General features: G+C 39.7%; 2 protein-coding genes across 6 annotated transcripts in view; both read left to right on the forward strand.

Moving 5' to 3' along the window:
• The window catches only part of Dse (dermatan sulfate epimerase), a 70,721-nt gene extending 64,967 nt beyond the window's left edge, over nt 1-5,754 (forward strand). For all 5 annotated transcript variants that reach the window (XM_010614044.3, XM_033763398.1, XM_010614042.3 and 2 more), the window contains one exon: nt 1,939-5,754. In XM_010614044.3, coding sequence (XP_010612346.1) covers nt 1,939-3,706 — 1,768 coding nt within the window. In that variant the 3' untranslated portion in view covers nt 3,707-5,754. The remainder of the gene's footprint in view (nt 1-1,938) is intronic.
• Nucleotides 5,755-8,364: 2,610 nt separating this feature from the next.
• Calhm4 (calcium homeostasis modulator family member 4) overlaps nt 8,365-14,887 on the forward strand; it is a 134,229-nt gene continuing 127,706 nt past the window's right edge. The window contains exons 1-2 of the transcript XR_004517150.1: nt 8,365-8,451; nt 11,456-11,611. The gene's annotated coding sequence lies outside the window, so the exon portion shown is untranslated. The remainder of the gene's footprint in view (nt 8,452-11,455; nt 11,612-14,887) is intronic.

A 14,887-nucleotide genomic window follows, 5' to 3' on the forward strand; every position in this document is an offset into this window, starting at 1 on the left:
TAATCCCTAATCCCAGCACTTGGGAGGCTGAGGCATGAGGATTGCTGTGAGTTCGAGACCAGCCTGGGCTACATAGTGAGTTCCAGGTCAGTCTCAACTACATAGTGAGACCCTGTCTCAAAAAACCAGAAAAAAGAAAAAAAATCTAATTGCTACACACAATTCTTGCTGCTCTTATCTTAGAGATGTCCTTTTTCATACATTAGCATGATTTGATTTTGCATCATTTTAAAAATCCTATAAGAAAAAACCCCACAAAACTTAGACCAAATTATTCTGATGAGCATATCAAAAAGAAAAAAGTAGTGAAATATTTTATTTTGTTTTGGTAAATGGAGCATTATAATCTTCTAATAGCAAAGCTGTTCCTAAACTTTGAAGAGTGTTTAAAAGTGTTTAACAACTTCACTTTGATAGTAAAAGGACCATGTAATTTTTTTTGGCTGTAATCTTGTAAGCCCAGAAGGAGAAGCTTGGATCTCCTTTGAAAGTATTGCCAAATATATTGTTGGCATCCAGTAAGTTGAAAATCAAAGTTATAAGAAACCAGATAATCATTAATCCTTGGTGTCTATTTGAGACTTTGTAATTTATAGACAACTCCAAACCAAGCTTTCTATAATTTGCTTTTCATTCTTTTTTTTCAAAGTTTAAACTAGAAAAGTATTAATAATGTAGAATCTGTATTTTCACAAAAGAACTAAGTATGTTGACATACTTCTTTCAGGGATATGGAGGAATTACTTAATAGTGTGTTCGCTTACTCATAAGTAAACAACAAACCACAGTGCTGACTATAGGAGTCAGATGAATGCTGAGAGTAACTGTACTTAACAGTCTTCCCTTACATGAGTGTACAAAACCTACCAAAAAGAAAGAGAAAGATGGCCAGTTCAGTTTGTGTCTGCGTTTGTTAAATCACATCAGCGATACCAACATTAACAGGACCTCAGTAGAAACATGATTTCTGACGTCCTGAAACTGAAACTCTATGAAATGTCTAAAGTCAGATGCCCGTAACAGTAACTATACCGCCAGTGATGGACTCAGTAGGAGAAAGTAAGTAAGAGCTAATAATATGTGTCCACCTCTCTTCCTTTGAGCAGGAAATCATACGATAGTTCAAGGCAGTTACCCCAAATCAAAAATAAACAATCATTTTCGTTTGTATTTTCTTGGAATTTTCTGATTTAAAAAAAACCTATGGTCTTAGTGTAAGAATTGAATTTTTAATTATTATTTTAACATTAAACATTTACCATAGTATTTAAGAAGCATGGCATAATCTGCAAAGCAAAGTGTGTTCTTTGGATCTGACCTAGGCAGTGGTAGCTACAATGATAAACCCTCCAAGATTGGATAGTTTTTTGGAATTTCATATTTATATTCTTAGGTGAAAAAGTGGCAATAAATTGTATCTCATGTATGAAGTTCTACACTGTTTTAATTTATATCTTTTTACAGGACAAACTTAATTCAAACCAAAAATTCAGTGATATCAGTTCTGACCAGTTCTTCATTATAACTCAAGGCTTGTCAGAGTCCAGATCCTAGCCTGAAGTTTCCTAGAATAGGAGCCTTTCAACTAGAAATGGGGATGGAATGGTTGTCCGGGAGCCCCTATGACTTGGGGGGCAGCTGACATTGTCAAGTGAAGAAGGTCCTTGCAAAGGTCAGCAGCAGGAGTCAGTTCCATCTCAAACCCCAGGCTCAGAGTCGTGAAGATCCACTCCTTCCTGCTCCCCGCTGGTTTTCCCTGTGCATGCCGGTTACCTGTGTGTTTTCAGAAATGCCCACAATACTGGGCCCAACCATGGTTCTGGGTAGCATTGTATGCTGTTACACCTGGCTTTATTATCATGCAGCAGCACAGTTCTGGTGAGTTATTTCCACTTCTATCAGAAAACCATTTAATTTTTTAAAAATTCACCCCTTTAGGTATGATGCCACCCTGAAATCAGTTCCCCCTCAAGATTTCGGCACCCCTGCATTGCATTATTTTGAAGACTGGGGGGTTGTGACTTACGGAAGTGCACTGCCTGCAGAAATCAATCGATCTTTCCTTTCCTTCAAGTCAGGGAAGCTTGGGGGACGTGCAATATATGACATTGTCCACAGAAATAAATACAAAGATTGGATCAAAGGATGGAGGAATTTTAATGCAGGGCATGAACATCCTGACCAGAACTCATTTACTTTTGCTCCCAATGGTGTACCTTTCATTACTGAGGCTCTCTACGGGCCAAAGTACACCTTTTTCAACAACGTTTTGATGTTTTCTCCAGCAGTGTCAAAGAGCTGCTTTTCCCCCTGGGAAGGTCAGGTCACAGAAGACTGCTCATCAAAATGGTCTAAATATAAGCATGACCTGGCAGCTAGCTCCCAGGGGAGAGTGGTTGCAGCCGTGGAGAAAGGTGGGGTGGTGTTCATCCGAGGAGAAGCTGTGCACGCTTACAACCCCCAGCTGAAGCTGAAGAACATTCAGAGGAATCTGATTCTCCTCCACCCACAGCTTCTCCTTCTTGTGGACCAGATACAACTGGGGGAGGAGAGCCCCCTTGAGACCGCAGCAAGTTTCTTCCACAATGTGGATGTTCCTTTTGAGGAGACCGTGGTAGATGGGGTCCACGGGGCTTTCCTCAGGCAGCGAGATGGTCTGTATAAAATGTACTGGATGGACGATACTGGCTACAGTGAGAAAGCAACCTTTGCCTCAGTGACATACCCTCGGGGCTATCCGTACAATGGGACAAACTATGTGAATGTCACCACGCACCTCCGTCGGCCCATCACCCGGGCAGCGTACCTCTTCATAGGGCCATCTGTGGATGTGCAGAGCTTTAGCATCCATGGAGACTGGCAGCGACTGGATGTGTTCATAGCCACAAGTGAACACGCCTACGCAACTTACCTGTGGACAGGTGAAACCGCAGGACAGTCTACCTTTGCACACGTCATTGCAGATCGCCAGAAGATTCTGTTTGACCAGAGTTCAGCCATCAAGAGCACCTCTGTCCCTGAGGTGAAGGACTATGCTGCTATTGTGGAACAGAACCTGCAACATTTTAAGCCAGTGTTCCAGCTGCTGGAAAAACAGATCCTGTCCCGCGTCCGGAACACAGCCAGCTTTCGGGAGACTGCTGAACGCCTGCTAAGATTTTCAGATAAGAGACAGACGGAAGAGGCCATTGACAGGATTTTTGCCATATCCCAGCAGCAGCAGCAGCAGCAGCAGCAAAGCAAGTCAAAGAAAAAACGACAGGCAGGCAAACACTATAAATTTGTGGATGCTGTCCCTGATATTTTTGCACAGATTGAAGTCAATGAGAAAAAGATTAGACAGAAAGCTCAGATTTTGGCACAGAAAGAATTACCCATAGATGAAGACGAGGAAATGAAAGACCTTTTAGATTTTGCAGATGTAACGTATGAAAAGCATAAAGATGGGGGCTCGATGAAAGGTCGGTTTGGACAGGCGCGGGTGGTGACAACTACTCACCACCGGGCCCCGACACTGTCTGCTTCCTATACCAGACTGTTCTTAATTCTGAACATTGCAATTTTCTTTGTCATGTTGGCGATGCAACTGACTTATTTCCAGAGGGCCCAGAGCCTGCACAGCCAAAGATGCCTTTACGCAGTCCTCCTGATAGATAGCTGTGTCTTACTGTGGCTCTACTCCTCTTGTGCCCAGTCTCAGTGTTAGCACTTGAAGCTAAGAATTTCTTGATCATTTTATGATCACAAAAAATAATCGTTGCTCCAGTTACTGAAATTTCTTTTCTTAGATTCATTTTAATAAAAATAGGGAAGATATTTTTCACATAAGAAAGAAGCATAGAGAAAGCAGAATTGGAGCCAGCAAATAATGTATCCAAGGAACGAGAATAGCTTGATTGTCCCCTGGTGTTTCTGGAAGGGTCTGACTTTGCCACTTCAGCAGTCCTCATAGTACTACTTTTAGAAGGAACAAAATGTCTGTTTTTTTAAGTAGTATTTTTCTTAAAAGAAACAAAGATTTAGATAAAACAATTTTTATTATCATTAATTTAATGCTATTAGTAATTTCCAGATACTACATTACAGAAAAGACTGAAACATACAGTTGTAAGAAATATACATGTCTGAAGAATGGATGGCAGGATTTGTCGTTACAGGACCCGGATCATTATTCATATAATGTAATAAAGACGATGGTAGAAGATCGCTAAAAACTTCTTTGTTTTGAGTACCAAACGCATATCTATAAATGAATATTTGGTTATATTTGTCTATGTAAGCATGTAAGTGTTTGGATGAATGCACTTTTGGCTTTTCAATAAGCAAGACAATTACAGATGGAAAACATAGATCTACTGACTAAACTTTTCAAAATAAAACATTTTGTAACCTGAATTTCAATACCAAAGACTGTGGGGCATCTAATCTGGATATGATTCTTATGTTTTTTTAATAGAAAAAGTTATTCAAGTTTATTTTGCTAAATAGATCATAATTGGGTTTTTTTCTAGTGTGTTTCTTCTGTGTTCTTCAAAATGTAACATGTTCTCCAAAATCTTTTTTTTCTTCTAAAATTTTTGAAGAGAGATATTGTTTGGACATGCATTAATTAAACTTACAAAGTAGTGTTTTATTCAAAAGAAGTAATTTCTGTACTTTTTTACATTTTTGTTGTTTAAACATTTTAAGTGTTATTTTTTAAAAAAGCCAACTTAGGGGCCACGACTTAGCTCCGTAGTTCTACCACCTGCCTTGTGAGCACAAGGTCCCAAGTTTGATCCCTGATACAGGAGAAAAAAAAAAAAAAAAGCCAACCTTGAATATTTAAGTCACACCAAACTTTTAAAAACTGAGTTTTCTTAGTTACTTGCATTCACGTCTTTGGGAGGTAACAGCAACACAATACTGAAGATGAAACCCACAGTTTTATGATTAAGGCTAAGAAATTGATATGCTTAAAAAGAACTGAAAAAATAAATTATCTTACATTTAGGATTTGGGGTCTGATATAGTTGTTCTTTGAAAATAGAAAATGTATTTGACCTCAGTTTTGGAGTACAGACACATTCACTCATTTACAGGTTTAATGTAAAAGCCTTTCTTCTTATTTGTCCTTTTTATTCCCATAAATACCAGTATGTAATTAAAAAACAAGAACTCAGACAATTCTTGTGAGGACCTTTTTGTAGTTCTGATTTTGATTCTTTACGTTAAAAAATACAAGTTTGACTTTTAACTCTGTACTTCAGTCATTATTCGTGGAATGAGAAAATGATTCTGAGGAATCATTCTCTCCCTGGGGAGGATGTCATTACACACTGTTTCAAAGAATAATGTTTTTAAAAGAATAATGCTTCCATTTGTCCTGCGTGGATTCTCTTACTAGGATTTAAACTTGCCTTATGTGACAGACTCTTTGTCAACATTCCTCTCTTCCACTCTTTCTCATTCAAAAAGATGAATTGTCTGACAGGATCAAAAGGAAATGTTAAAAAAAAAAAAAAAAAGGGAAAATTACTCTTCAAGGCTACCAGGCAAACCTGATCTCAAACCTGAACTCAGTATGCTTTGTAATGGAGATGAAAAGTGCAAGTAACTGCCAAAATCAGCTTTTCCTTTGTTTTTGTTAAGCTAAGGCTAGATAATGTATCAGTCACTGTGAGCTGGTCTAACACATTGCCTCATTTTAGAAGTAATTTTTTAAAGTACGGTAATATCCCAGTTAAAGAATGCTTCTGTTTGCAAACAGTTTGGTTCTCAAACAGAAGCATTCAACAAAATTTTGCTTCCATTCATAAACCACACTTTGGGTGACAAACACAACCACTACCATCTTCCTCACAAAAACAACTGCAGCCACCTTCCCCAAAATCATAAAACAAATTTAAGTTCATGAACTGAGGTACCAGTGTGTAATAATCATATCTCTCTAAAATACAAGGAATTAAAATTACAAGAGTTTACCCCCCTTTAATAAACATGATTTTTTTCATTTAGAGGGAAATTTCTAGCTGGGTGTGATGATACATGCCTATAATCCCAGCACTCTGGGAGGCTGAGGCAGGAAGATATCAAGTTTGAACCCAGCTTGGACAATTTAATAATTTAGATCCTGTCTCAAAAAATATTTTTTAACAGGCTGGAAAATAGGGATAGAGAAGGAGAGAGAGGGAGGGAGGTAGAGAGAAGAGAGATTTTTTTTTTTTTCAGGCAGAGATTATTTTTTTCAGTGTTAAAGATTGAACCCAGGGCCTTCATACTGAGCTACATCCCCAGCCCTTTTTTGGATACAGAATATTACTAAGTTGCTAAGGCTGAGTTCAAACTCAATTATTTTAAATGGTTAAGTGAAAAGTTATGTTAAAACAAATCATAGCTTTTCATAAAGGGATATGTTTTATATCAAGATGATGAATACTTGAGTGAAACTAAGAAATTCTTTGTACCTTCAAGAAAGCCAGGCAATGTCTTGTTTCTCTTGAAGCAGAGTAATCAATTATGAGATCTATTTCACTCTGCATGAAAAGAGCATTTCAAGTTCATTGGCAAATACTTGAGCTGTTATTCAGGGATTTGGCAAAACTCGGTTTGGTTTTTAGCATTATTAACGTACAGAGCTTGTCTGTACAGTAAGTAGCGTATTTCCTAGTTTGTAGCTGATTAGCTTATTAACTGTCAAGGTGATGTAGGAGACTGATCATTTACTGAAAGAACAGCCTTCTGAGATCATTATAACTTTAAGTCAGATAGAAGCTGTTATTCTGGGACTGTTTCAGTAATTAAAATTTTAGTCATTTATTTAAGTACCACATGTCCTAAGGTTACTAGAAAGAATGTTTTAACATCATTTGCACACTAACATGTTTTAAAAGAAAATTTTACTTTGTGGTGGACTCATTGATCTGGCAGAGTAAATTTCAAGGCAGCCCAGTGCTTTGGCTGTGTCATGGGTATTGCTAGCTGCTTTTAGCCAGATTTATAGTGAGAATCAAGAGCACAAGGCAGAGCAGAAAAATTAGAAAAACTTCAACTTTAGACTCCATACAACCAAGTTGGAGCCAAAGGAGATGTGGTTGGTGAAGAGGATAACACCATTACCAAGAAACCAGGTACTTTGTACAGGTAAAAGACGACTTGTGGGCATCTCAGAAGTAAAGATGTTTACCCATCACAGGCTCAAGGGTGCAAAAGTGTAAACGTTTCATTGAGAAGCTCAGGGACCCCTGCTTGGCAAGGTTCTCTAAAAGGAATTGGTTTCCCGAGATTCAGAGGTCAAGGAGGCTTCCACTTGGATTGGAAAAGAAGGTCTGGAAGGCAGGCATGGTGCCTCTGAGCGGGACGCAGAAGCAGCAGGAATGAAGCTGAAAGTGCAGTGGAGATCCTAGGAGTCAAGAGACAGGAGTGTGGAATGGAGACCCAGTGCAGACGGCCCAAGGTGTAGGGGCTTCGTGGGCTGCAACTGGCAGGGCTGCGGGGTGGGGCTACCCAAGCCCCACGGAGCCTCCGTCTCACCACCACAAGGCCCTGGGCACCAGACCTGGAGCTGCGGGCCTTGGTGTTTTCCTTGCTGGCTTGCAGTCTCTCTTTGGTCCAGGTCTTTTCTGTCTTCCTCTTGTTCCCTTTTGGAATGGGAGTTTTTACCCTGTGCCGTTGTATCTTGAGATTAAATAATTTATGTTTTTAATTTTACAGAGGTGTATAGCTAAGAGTTTACTTAAGCCTTAGAGAAATCCCTTGACTTTTTTTTTTAGCAAGGATTGAACTGAGGACCTTGTGCTTGCAAGGCAGGCGTGGTTCCACTAAGCTAAATCCCTGGCCCCAGAACTAGTATATTTTTGGTAGTATGCCAAATTATTAACTTGTTTTGTTTTTATTTGGGTTTGAGGATACATTTGAACATCCAGTTGACAAGGGGTGTGGTGGTTAAAGCTAATTGTCAACTTGAATGGCTTGAGAACAGCCAGGATTAGTGAAGTACACTTCTGGGTATGTTGGGGTGGGTCACAGAGATGTGACTTTAGGGGTCCATATCTGGGTCTTTCCCCTTTCCCTCACTCTGCTTCCCAGCTGCCATGAGGTGAGCAGCTTTTCTCTGCAAAGCTCCTCTGCCACGATGTCCCTGCCTTGGAGCCAGCTGACCATAGACTGAATCCCTTGAAACTGTGAGCCAAATTAAATCTCTCCATTCAGTTGTGGGTGTCAGGTATGTGTCCCAGTGACAAAGCAGGAGCTGATCTCCTTTGTCTTCATGTTTTGAAAAATCCTTGAAGTTATCTTGATGCTCCATGTTTTTGTCTTTTGCTGCTAAAATAGATTATCAAAGACCGGGTAAATTGCAAGCAAAGTAAGTTTATTTGGCTCAATTGAAGGTGCTGGGAAGCCCAAGATCAAGAGACCACATCTGGTGAAGACCTTCTTGCTGTACCATAACATGGCAGAAAGCATCATGTGGTAAGGAGACAAGACAGGGAGGAAGGCACCCCCTTTGATAGCTATCCCACTTGTGAGATAATGACATTTGTCACCTTTTAAAGGATCTACCTCTTAACACTGTCATAGTGGCAGTAAAATTTCCGGGTGAGTTTTAAAGAAGGCAGTCAAACCATAACACCCATGTTCAATACATACATTAGGGGAGGATTTGTCTCTAATTGGAGACTACTATATTGAGAGCCATTAAGGAAGCATTTCTTTAATTGTGTTTGTGTAATAGAAAGACAATGATCAGTTCATGTAGAAGATGGACCCAGGGGGGAAAAGGCTTGGAGGCCATTTCAGTAGTCAAATTAGGAAATAATTAGCTCTTTGATTAAGTTTGGAGAAAGAATATTTAAGGGCAATCCATAGGCAAAAGGGATATGTATTTTGTGGAGTATTTATCAGAAAGAGTGTGGTACAAGGGTTTCTAGTGATGTATGTTGCTGAGTCTTAATATGGAGGTGCATGGCTATCTGCCATGGCTGCTCCAGTCACTTTGGCTGTCCCTTAAGCCAGGAAATTGTTGAAATCTTCCTGACATTTCTGTTTCCAGCTTGTCTTGTTCACTCCACCTAGGTTGGTTTGGCTGGAGTGTAAGGTGTGCAGTAGTGGGTAGTAGGATGTGAACCTGAGAAGGTAGTCTACCTTGTGGAGGAGTCTTTGTCTCTGTCCTCTTCTTAATTTAAAAAGAAATAGTGCCAACTAGGTAAGCATTTTGATTAACCCAGTTTATTGGACTACCTTCTAAGAAAAGCGAAAGTGCTGCTCCTTTGACGTGTCTGTGGAAATTAGTTATTGGGAAGTCTGTCATGGGATGCATGTTGACTTCAGTCGTGAGTCCCTGTGGAAACACTAATCATTTGGAATGGGCTCTTGGGGCTTCAGTTTAAAGTAGAATACCTTAAAGCATGAGCTTCTAAAAACATTCCAGTCAGCCCAGCACATTCCAGATTAAAGGAGAAGTATTTTTTGGTATATATTTAGAAATTACTTTCTTAACAAAATGTTTTCGGTGGTTTGGGCACTTTTTCTTTCAGAGAAATGCAAATAACAGGATACTAAAGTTACATTGTTGTCCAGAACCAGAAGCCTCTACTAAAATAAAAAGAAGTTCTTGTTTATTGTCTTACTTGATTAAACTCCTTCACCCCAGTCCCTGTGGAATTTGTTTTACCGGCAGAAGAATGAATCTGTGTCATTTATTAGAGTTCTGAGGAGAATTTCTGGAGCACTGTATATATTTAAAGTTCTATATTTTTTATACAAAAACTGAAGAAAGGAAAATGTGAAAGATGAATTTTTAAAATTAATTTTATTGGTACATTTAAGGTACACATATAATGTCATTCATCTTGGAAATTTGCATCATTACATAATTCATCTTGGTTATTTTTTTCCCCATTCCCCTACCCTCCCTTCTACCTCTCCATCCCTCCTTCCCTCCCTATCTACAAACACTGTTTTCATTTTCTCATATTAATTTCATTCCCTTCTTTCATTTCCCCTACCCCTCCCATTTCCCCTTCCCCTTTGCCCCTTTTCTTCCTGTTTCACATTATCTATTCTGCATTTTAGTCCTTATTTACTTTCAATTTCTCAAGCTAAAAAACCTATTTGATATTTACACATATGTGTTCTATTTTTTTCACTTGAGTATAGCCTCAGTGTGCATTCATTTAGCTATAAATGTCTTTAATTTCTCATTCTTTATGGCTGAGTAGTACTTCATTTTATTTAAAAATCCACATCTTTATCTATTCTCCAGTTGATGGTCAATTGGGCTGTTTCCAAGCTTTAGCTGTTGCAAACTGTGCTGCTGTGAACATAGGTGCACATATATCATTGTGATATTCTTTTAATTCTTTGGGGAAGATACCCAGCAGGGTAATAGCTGGGTCAGATGGAACCTCTAATCCTAGTTGTTAGAGGTATCTCCATATTGATTTCCACAGTGATTGCACCAGTCTGCTCTCCCACCAGCAGTGGAGAAGGGTTCCTTTCTTCCCACAACCTTGTCACATTTTGTTATTGGTTGATTTCATGATAGTGGCCATTTTTTCTGGGGTGAGGTAGAATCTCGGTGTTGTTTTCATTTGCATCTCTTTATTTATTCTTTGGTACCGGGATCAAACTCTTGTCCTTGCTCTTGCTTGCAAGGCAGGTGGTGGAACCACTGAGCCAAATCCCTGGCCCTCATTTGCATCTCTTGAATGACTAGTGATGTTGAACATTTTGAAAGATGAATTTAGAAAGATGAATTCACATTTTTAGCAAAGTTGAAATGTCAGTTGAAATAGTAATGTGAAACTACTGCTGACTACTGCTTTGGGTGACTTACACTTAAGAGACACAAATCATGAAAATAATTGCTCTGCACTCGTGGGGAAATGATCATGTTTCTAGCTCATTTTATGTACATGGTCCTTACATAGTGCCTGTCACATACTGTACTTGGCATTCAGAAATGCTTGATAAGGGCCAGGGATTTAGCTCAGCAGTTCAGCCGCCTGCCTCACAAGCACAAGGTCCAAGTTCAATCCCTGTTACAAAAAAAAAAAAGAAAGAAAGAAAGAAATGCTTGATGAATTAAGTGACCAAATGAAGTACAGAGATGGGTGCTAAAAGACTTTAACATTGAGCTTGTTGTAGACTAATGGCTTGCTCCCCAACCCCAAATTCATGGGTTGAAACCTAATTCCTAGTATGATGGTGTTAGGAATTGGGGCCTTGAGAAAATGTTTAGGTCCTGAGAGTGAAGCCTTCATGAATGAGATTAGCAGTTTTATTTTAAAAAACGCAGAGGGCCAGAGGTTTAGTTCAGTGGCCCCAGTGCCTGCCTCGCAAGCACAAAATCCTGAGTTCAATCCCCCATTACACACACAAACACACACACACACACACACCCCAAAAAGAACCCAAAGAGGCCACTCATTTGTTCTGACTGTTCCTTTTTCTTTCTTTTTTTTTATGATGCCAGGGATCAAACTCAGTTCCTTGTGCTTCTGAGGCAGACGGCAGCACCCTGAGCAAAATCCCTGGCCCTACCTCATTTCTTCTGACCTGTAAAGTAAGAAACTTGCTCCAGTCTGCCTGATTCTTGATCCTGGACTTCCATCCTCCAAAACTGTGAGAAGTAAGTGTCTGTTCTCTGTAAAACACCTGGTCTATGGTATTTTTGTTAGGCAGCCTGAATGAACTAAGAGTTCTACCTATTCCAGTATGCTGACCACAGTAATCTCCAGTATAGCGAAAACCTTGACCCTGAGGCATGCTTGGCTTTGACAGATCCTAGAGTTGTTTCAGCACTGTCACCTGTGAGTGGTAGACGCCCTAAAATCCTGTCTCTGGAGCTGTGCCCATAGAGTTCATAAGCAGCTGCTGTGAGGCTACTGCACGAGGTGTGGTCCCAGGTGGGAGAGAGCCAGATGCCAAAGTACAACCTAAAATAGAGCATCATCTGTGCCAGGTGTGGTAAAACGCTAGTTGTCAGGTGACTTGCTAGGCTTCTGCAGTTGTCCAGGAGAACGCTTTTCGAGCTCACACCATTGTGCAGTCTGGAAAGTTTGGTTGGGCCAGCACATCCAGAGGACATGGGACGATGCATGGGTTTGGGGATGTGGGCAGGCGCTGTGGTGGGGAGGGTGAGGAGTTTGGCTCACCTTTCAGGCACACCAGCATGTGGGGCTTCACACTGGCATCTCAGAGAACACGGGTTCCTGAAAAAGACTGGCAAGGACAGTGCTGCATGCATATAAGCATGATTCTGTCCTAAATAAGGGCTCTGTGCTGCCCACTGGGTCTGTTGAGAGTCATGTGGATATGAGGAGGCCCCTGTGCACTGACTCCTGAGCAGAAGTCATTACTGATTGTGAAAAAGGATTCAGATGCCAGGGGAACAAGTAGGGCATGAAAGATTATTTGATAATTCTATAAAATAAGTCATATTTCTAAAACGTACATAGCCCACATGACAGGTTTATTTTATAAAAGGTACCAGAAGTCATAAAAACATTTTTCAGTCCCCATTTACACTGTTACCATGTTAAGCACCTGGATGATGATGATGAAGATGAAGAACTTAATGTAACCTAGCAGAGTTCCAAGACCATCACAGCTGCTGGATATACTAGTTACAGCTTGATCTTCTAGGATGCTAGGCTCAGAGCTAAGTTGAGAAATGTGGCCAGCGACACAGCCAGCAGTCATGGGCTATTGCATAAGCCTTCAGATACAGTGATGGTGCACTACTCAGAGTATTCAAGATGCTAAATTAGAATCATTTAAAATAGGTTGGAAGCACCATTGTATCAAAGTTACTAAATGATCAATTTTTTAAAAATCTTATAAAACAATAGCAATTTTTTTAATCAAAGTAGATCTTTATTGAAGATAGACATCTGCACATTTAGAAATCGCTGCAGTTATTTGTCATTAGGCTGTCACACCACGGCCCGCAGAACATAGACTCAGTGCACAGTCACTGCTTTTTGTTTCTAGTTTCACCTTGCACCAGTTTGCCCTTCTTAAACGTAAAATCAAGTCATTTACTAATTTGTCTCCATCTCATAACTTGGTATTTATCATTCCCCAGAATTTGCTTAGTATAAATGTGGTTTTTCAGGTGGTTGACGTGAATGAAGGCAATGAAAACAAGAGTGTTTTTAACCAGGGCACTAAGGCTTACCATAAAATGAACCACTTTATCACTCTCTCCTTAAGAAGACAATATTTGGCTGGAATAATTTTTAACAGAAGATGCAGAGATATAAAAAGATGCTAAAAAGTGTCGTTAGTCAGTGCAACATTCAGATAGCCACTCTTCTGTCCCATGCATTGCTTTCTGTGACACAGCACTATTGTGAAGGCAAGTACAGAACCACAGTTTCAGGTTTTGCTTTGGGTTTCTTGTTTCTCTTCCCATTGGGCAGATTTAAAAAATGCTCTTTTTGATTGTGTTCGCTCACTTTTTGGTAGTTTTTGTAAATCACAATTAGAGGTTGTACCTCTTTTTTCTTTCTAATTGACACACCATAGCTGTATATTTACATGGGGTAGAGTGTGATTTTACAACGTATGTGAACAAAATATAATGACTAAATCAGGGTAATTAGTGTTTCCATCACATCAATATTTATTATTTCTATGCCTTAGGAACAGTAAAAAAATCCTCTTATAGCTTCTTTGAAAAACAATCCAATGTTATTAGCTACCGTAGTCCCCCTACTGTACTGCAGTGTAGTAGAACTGATAACCGTAGTTGGCACTCAGTAGCCATCCTCTTTCTGTGCTCCCTCCTGGTTTCTGGCGACATTAATTCTACTTTCTATTCCTATGACTCAACTATTTTTTTTTGTTTTGTTTAAAAGTTTTGTATTGTGTCATACAAACTTCATATATAAGTGCAAAAGGGGAAGACTTCTCCCTTCTTCCAAACATCGCAGTGGGCCCATTTTTTGCAAATCACAAAGTTAAAACAAATGTCCCCTTTTGAATTCTGAACAGCTAATTCTAGACACTAGCTTTTCAATGTTTTGTTTTGGTTTTTAGTCTAGGCTGGCCTTGAACTCCTGATTCTCCTGCCTCAGCCTCCCAAGTGCAAGGATTACAGGTGTGCACCCCCACACCTCGCTTGGGCTTTTGAATCTTGCCTCACTGATCTAGTATGAATACAAATTGTTCCAGTGCCTTTCAACTCATTCCTGAATTTTCTCTTTGAAGTTCTAAGTGGTGATTAATTTCAGTGCCCTCGGATTGTATAAAGTAGATTAGCACTCATAAATTACCTGCACTTGGAACAAAGCTGTGACTTACAGATTGTACCCTGATGCCATCTAGCAGTTCTACTCAACACCACCCAAGGGACCAGCTCATCCAAAGAGCAAACACCTGACAATGACGGTCTCAAAAACCCTGACTGTTTTTTTTCTATATGCAGTACACATTCACTTCTTACAGACCCTTCTTGCTGGAAATGTTCTCACTGCCCAATTATCTTCAAGAATTATACAGCTGTGGTGACAGGGATTTAGCTCAGTGGTGCCCTGCCTGCCTTGCAAGCACAAGGTCCTGAGTTTGATTAAAAAAAAAAAAAAAAAAAAAAAAAAAAAAAAAAAAATAGAACTATACAGCTGACCCTTCCTTGCTGGGTGCTAATGACAGTTCCCTAGGTCATTAGGAGTGAGAAGCTGGGACACTAAATTTGAAGGGTCCTGAACCAGTTTAAATGAGGTGTAACATCATAGTGGAATTACATCATTTTTTTTTCCTGCTTTTGTGCTTCTCCCTGTACTGTGTGGTTCCTGTAAGACCTTCAGACTCAACTCACCAAAAACAGGACTGATCTGCTACCAAAAGTGTTCAGGAGTTTCACAAGGGACCACTACCCAGAGCTAAAAAAAAAAAAAAAAAA

Source organism: Fukomys damarensis, unplaced genomic scaffold (genome assembly GCF_012274545.1).
Source record: "Fukomys damarensis isolate Sample0158 unplaced genomic scaffold, DMR_v1.0_HiC HiC_scaffold_14, whole genome shotgun sequence".
In the NCBI taxonomy this organism is placed as follows: Eukaryota; Metazoa; Chordata; class Mammalia; order Rodentia; family Bathyergidae; genus Fukomys; species Fukomys damarensis.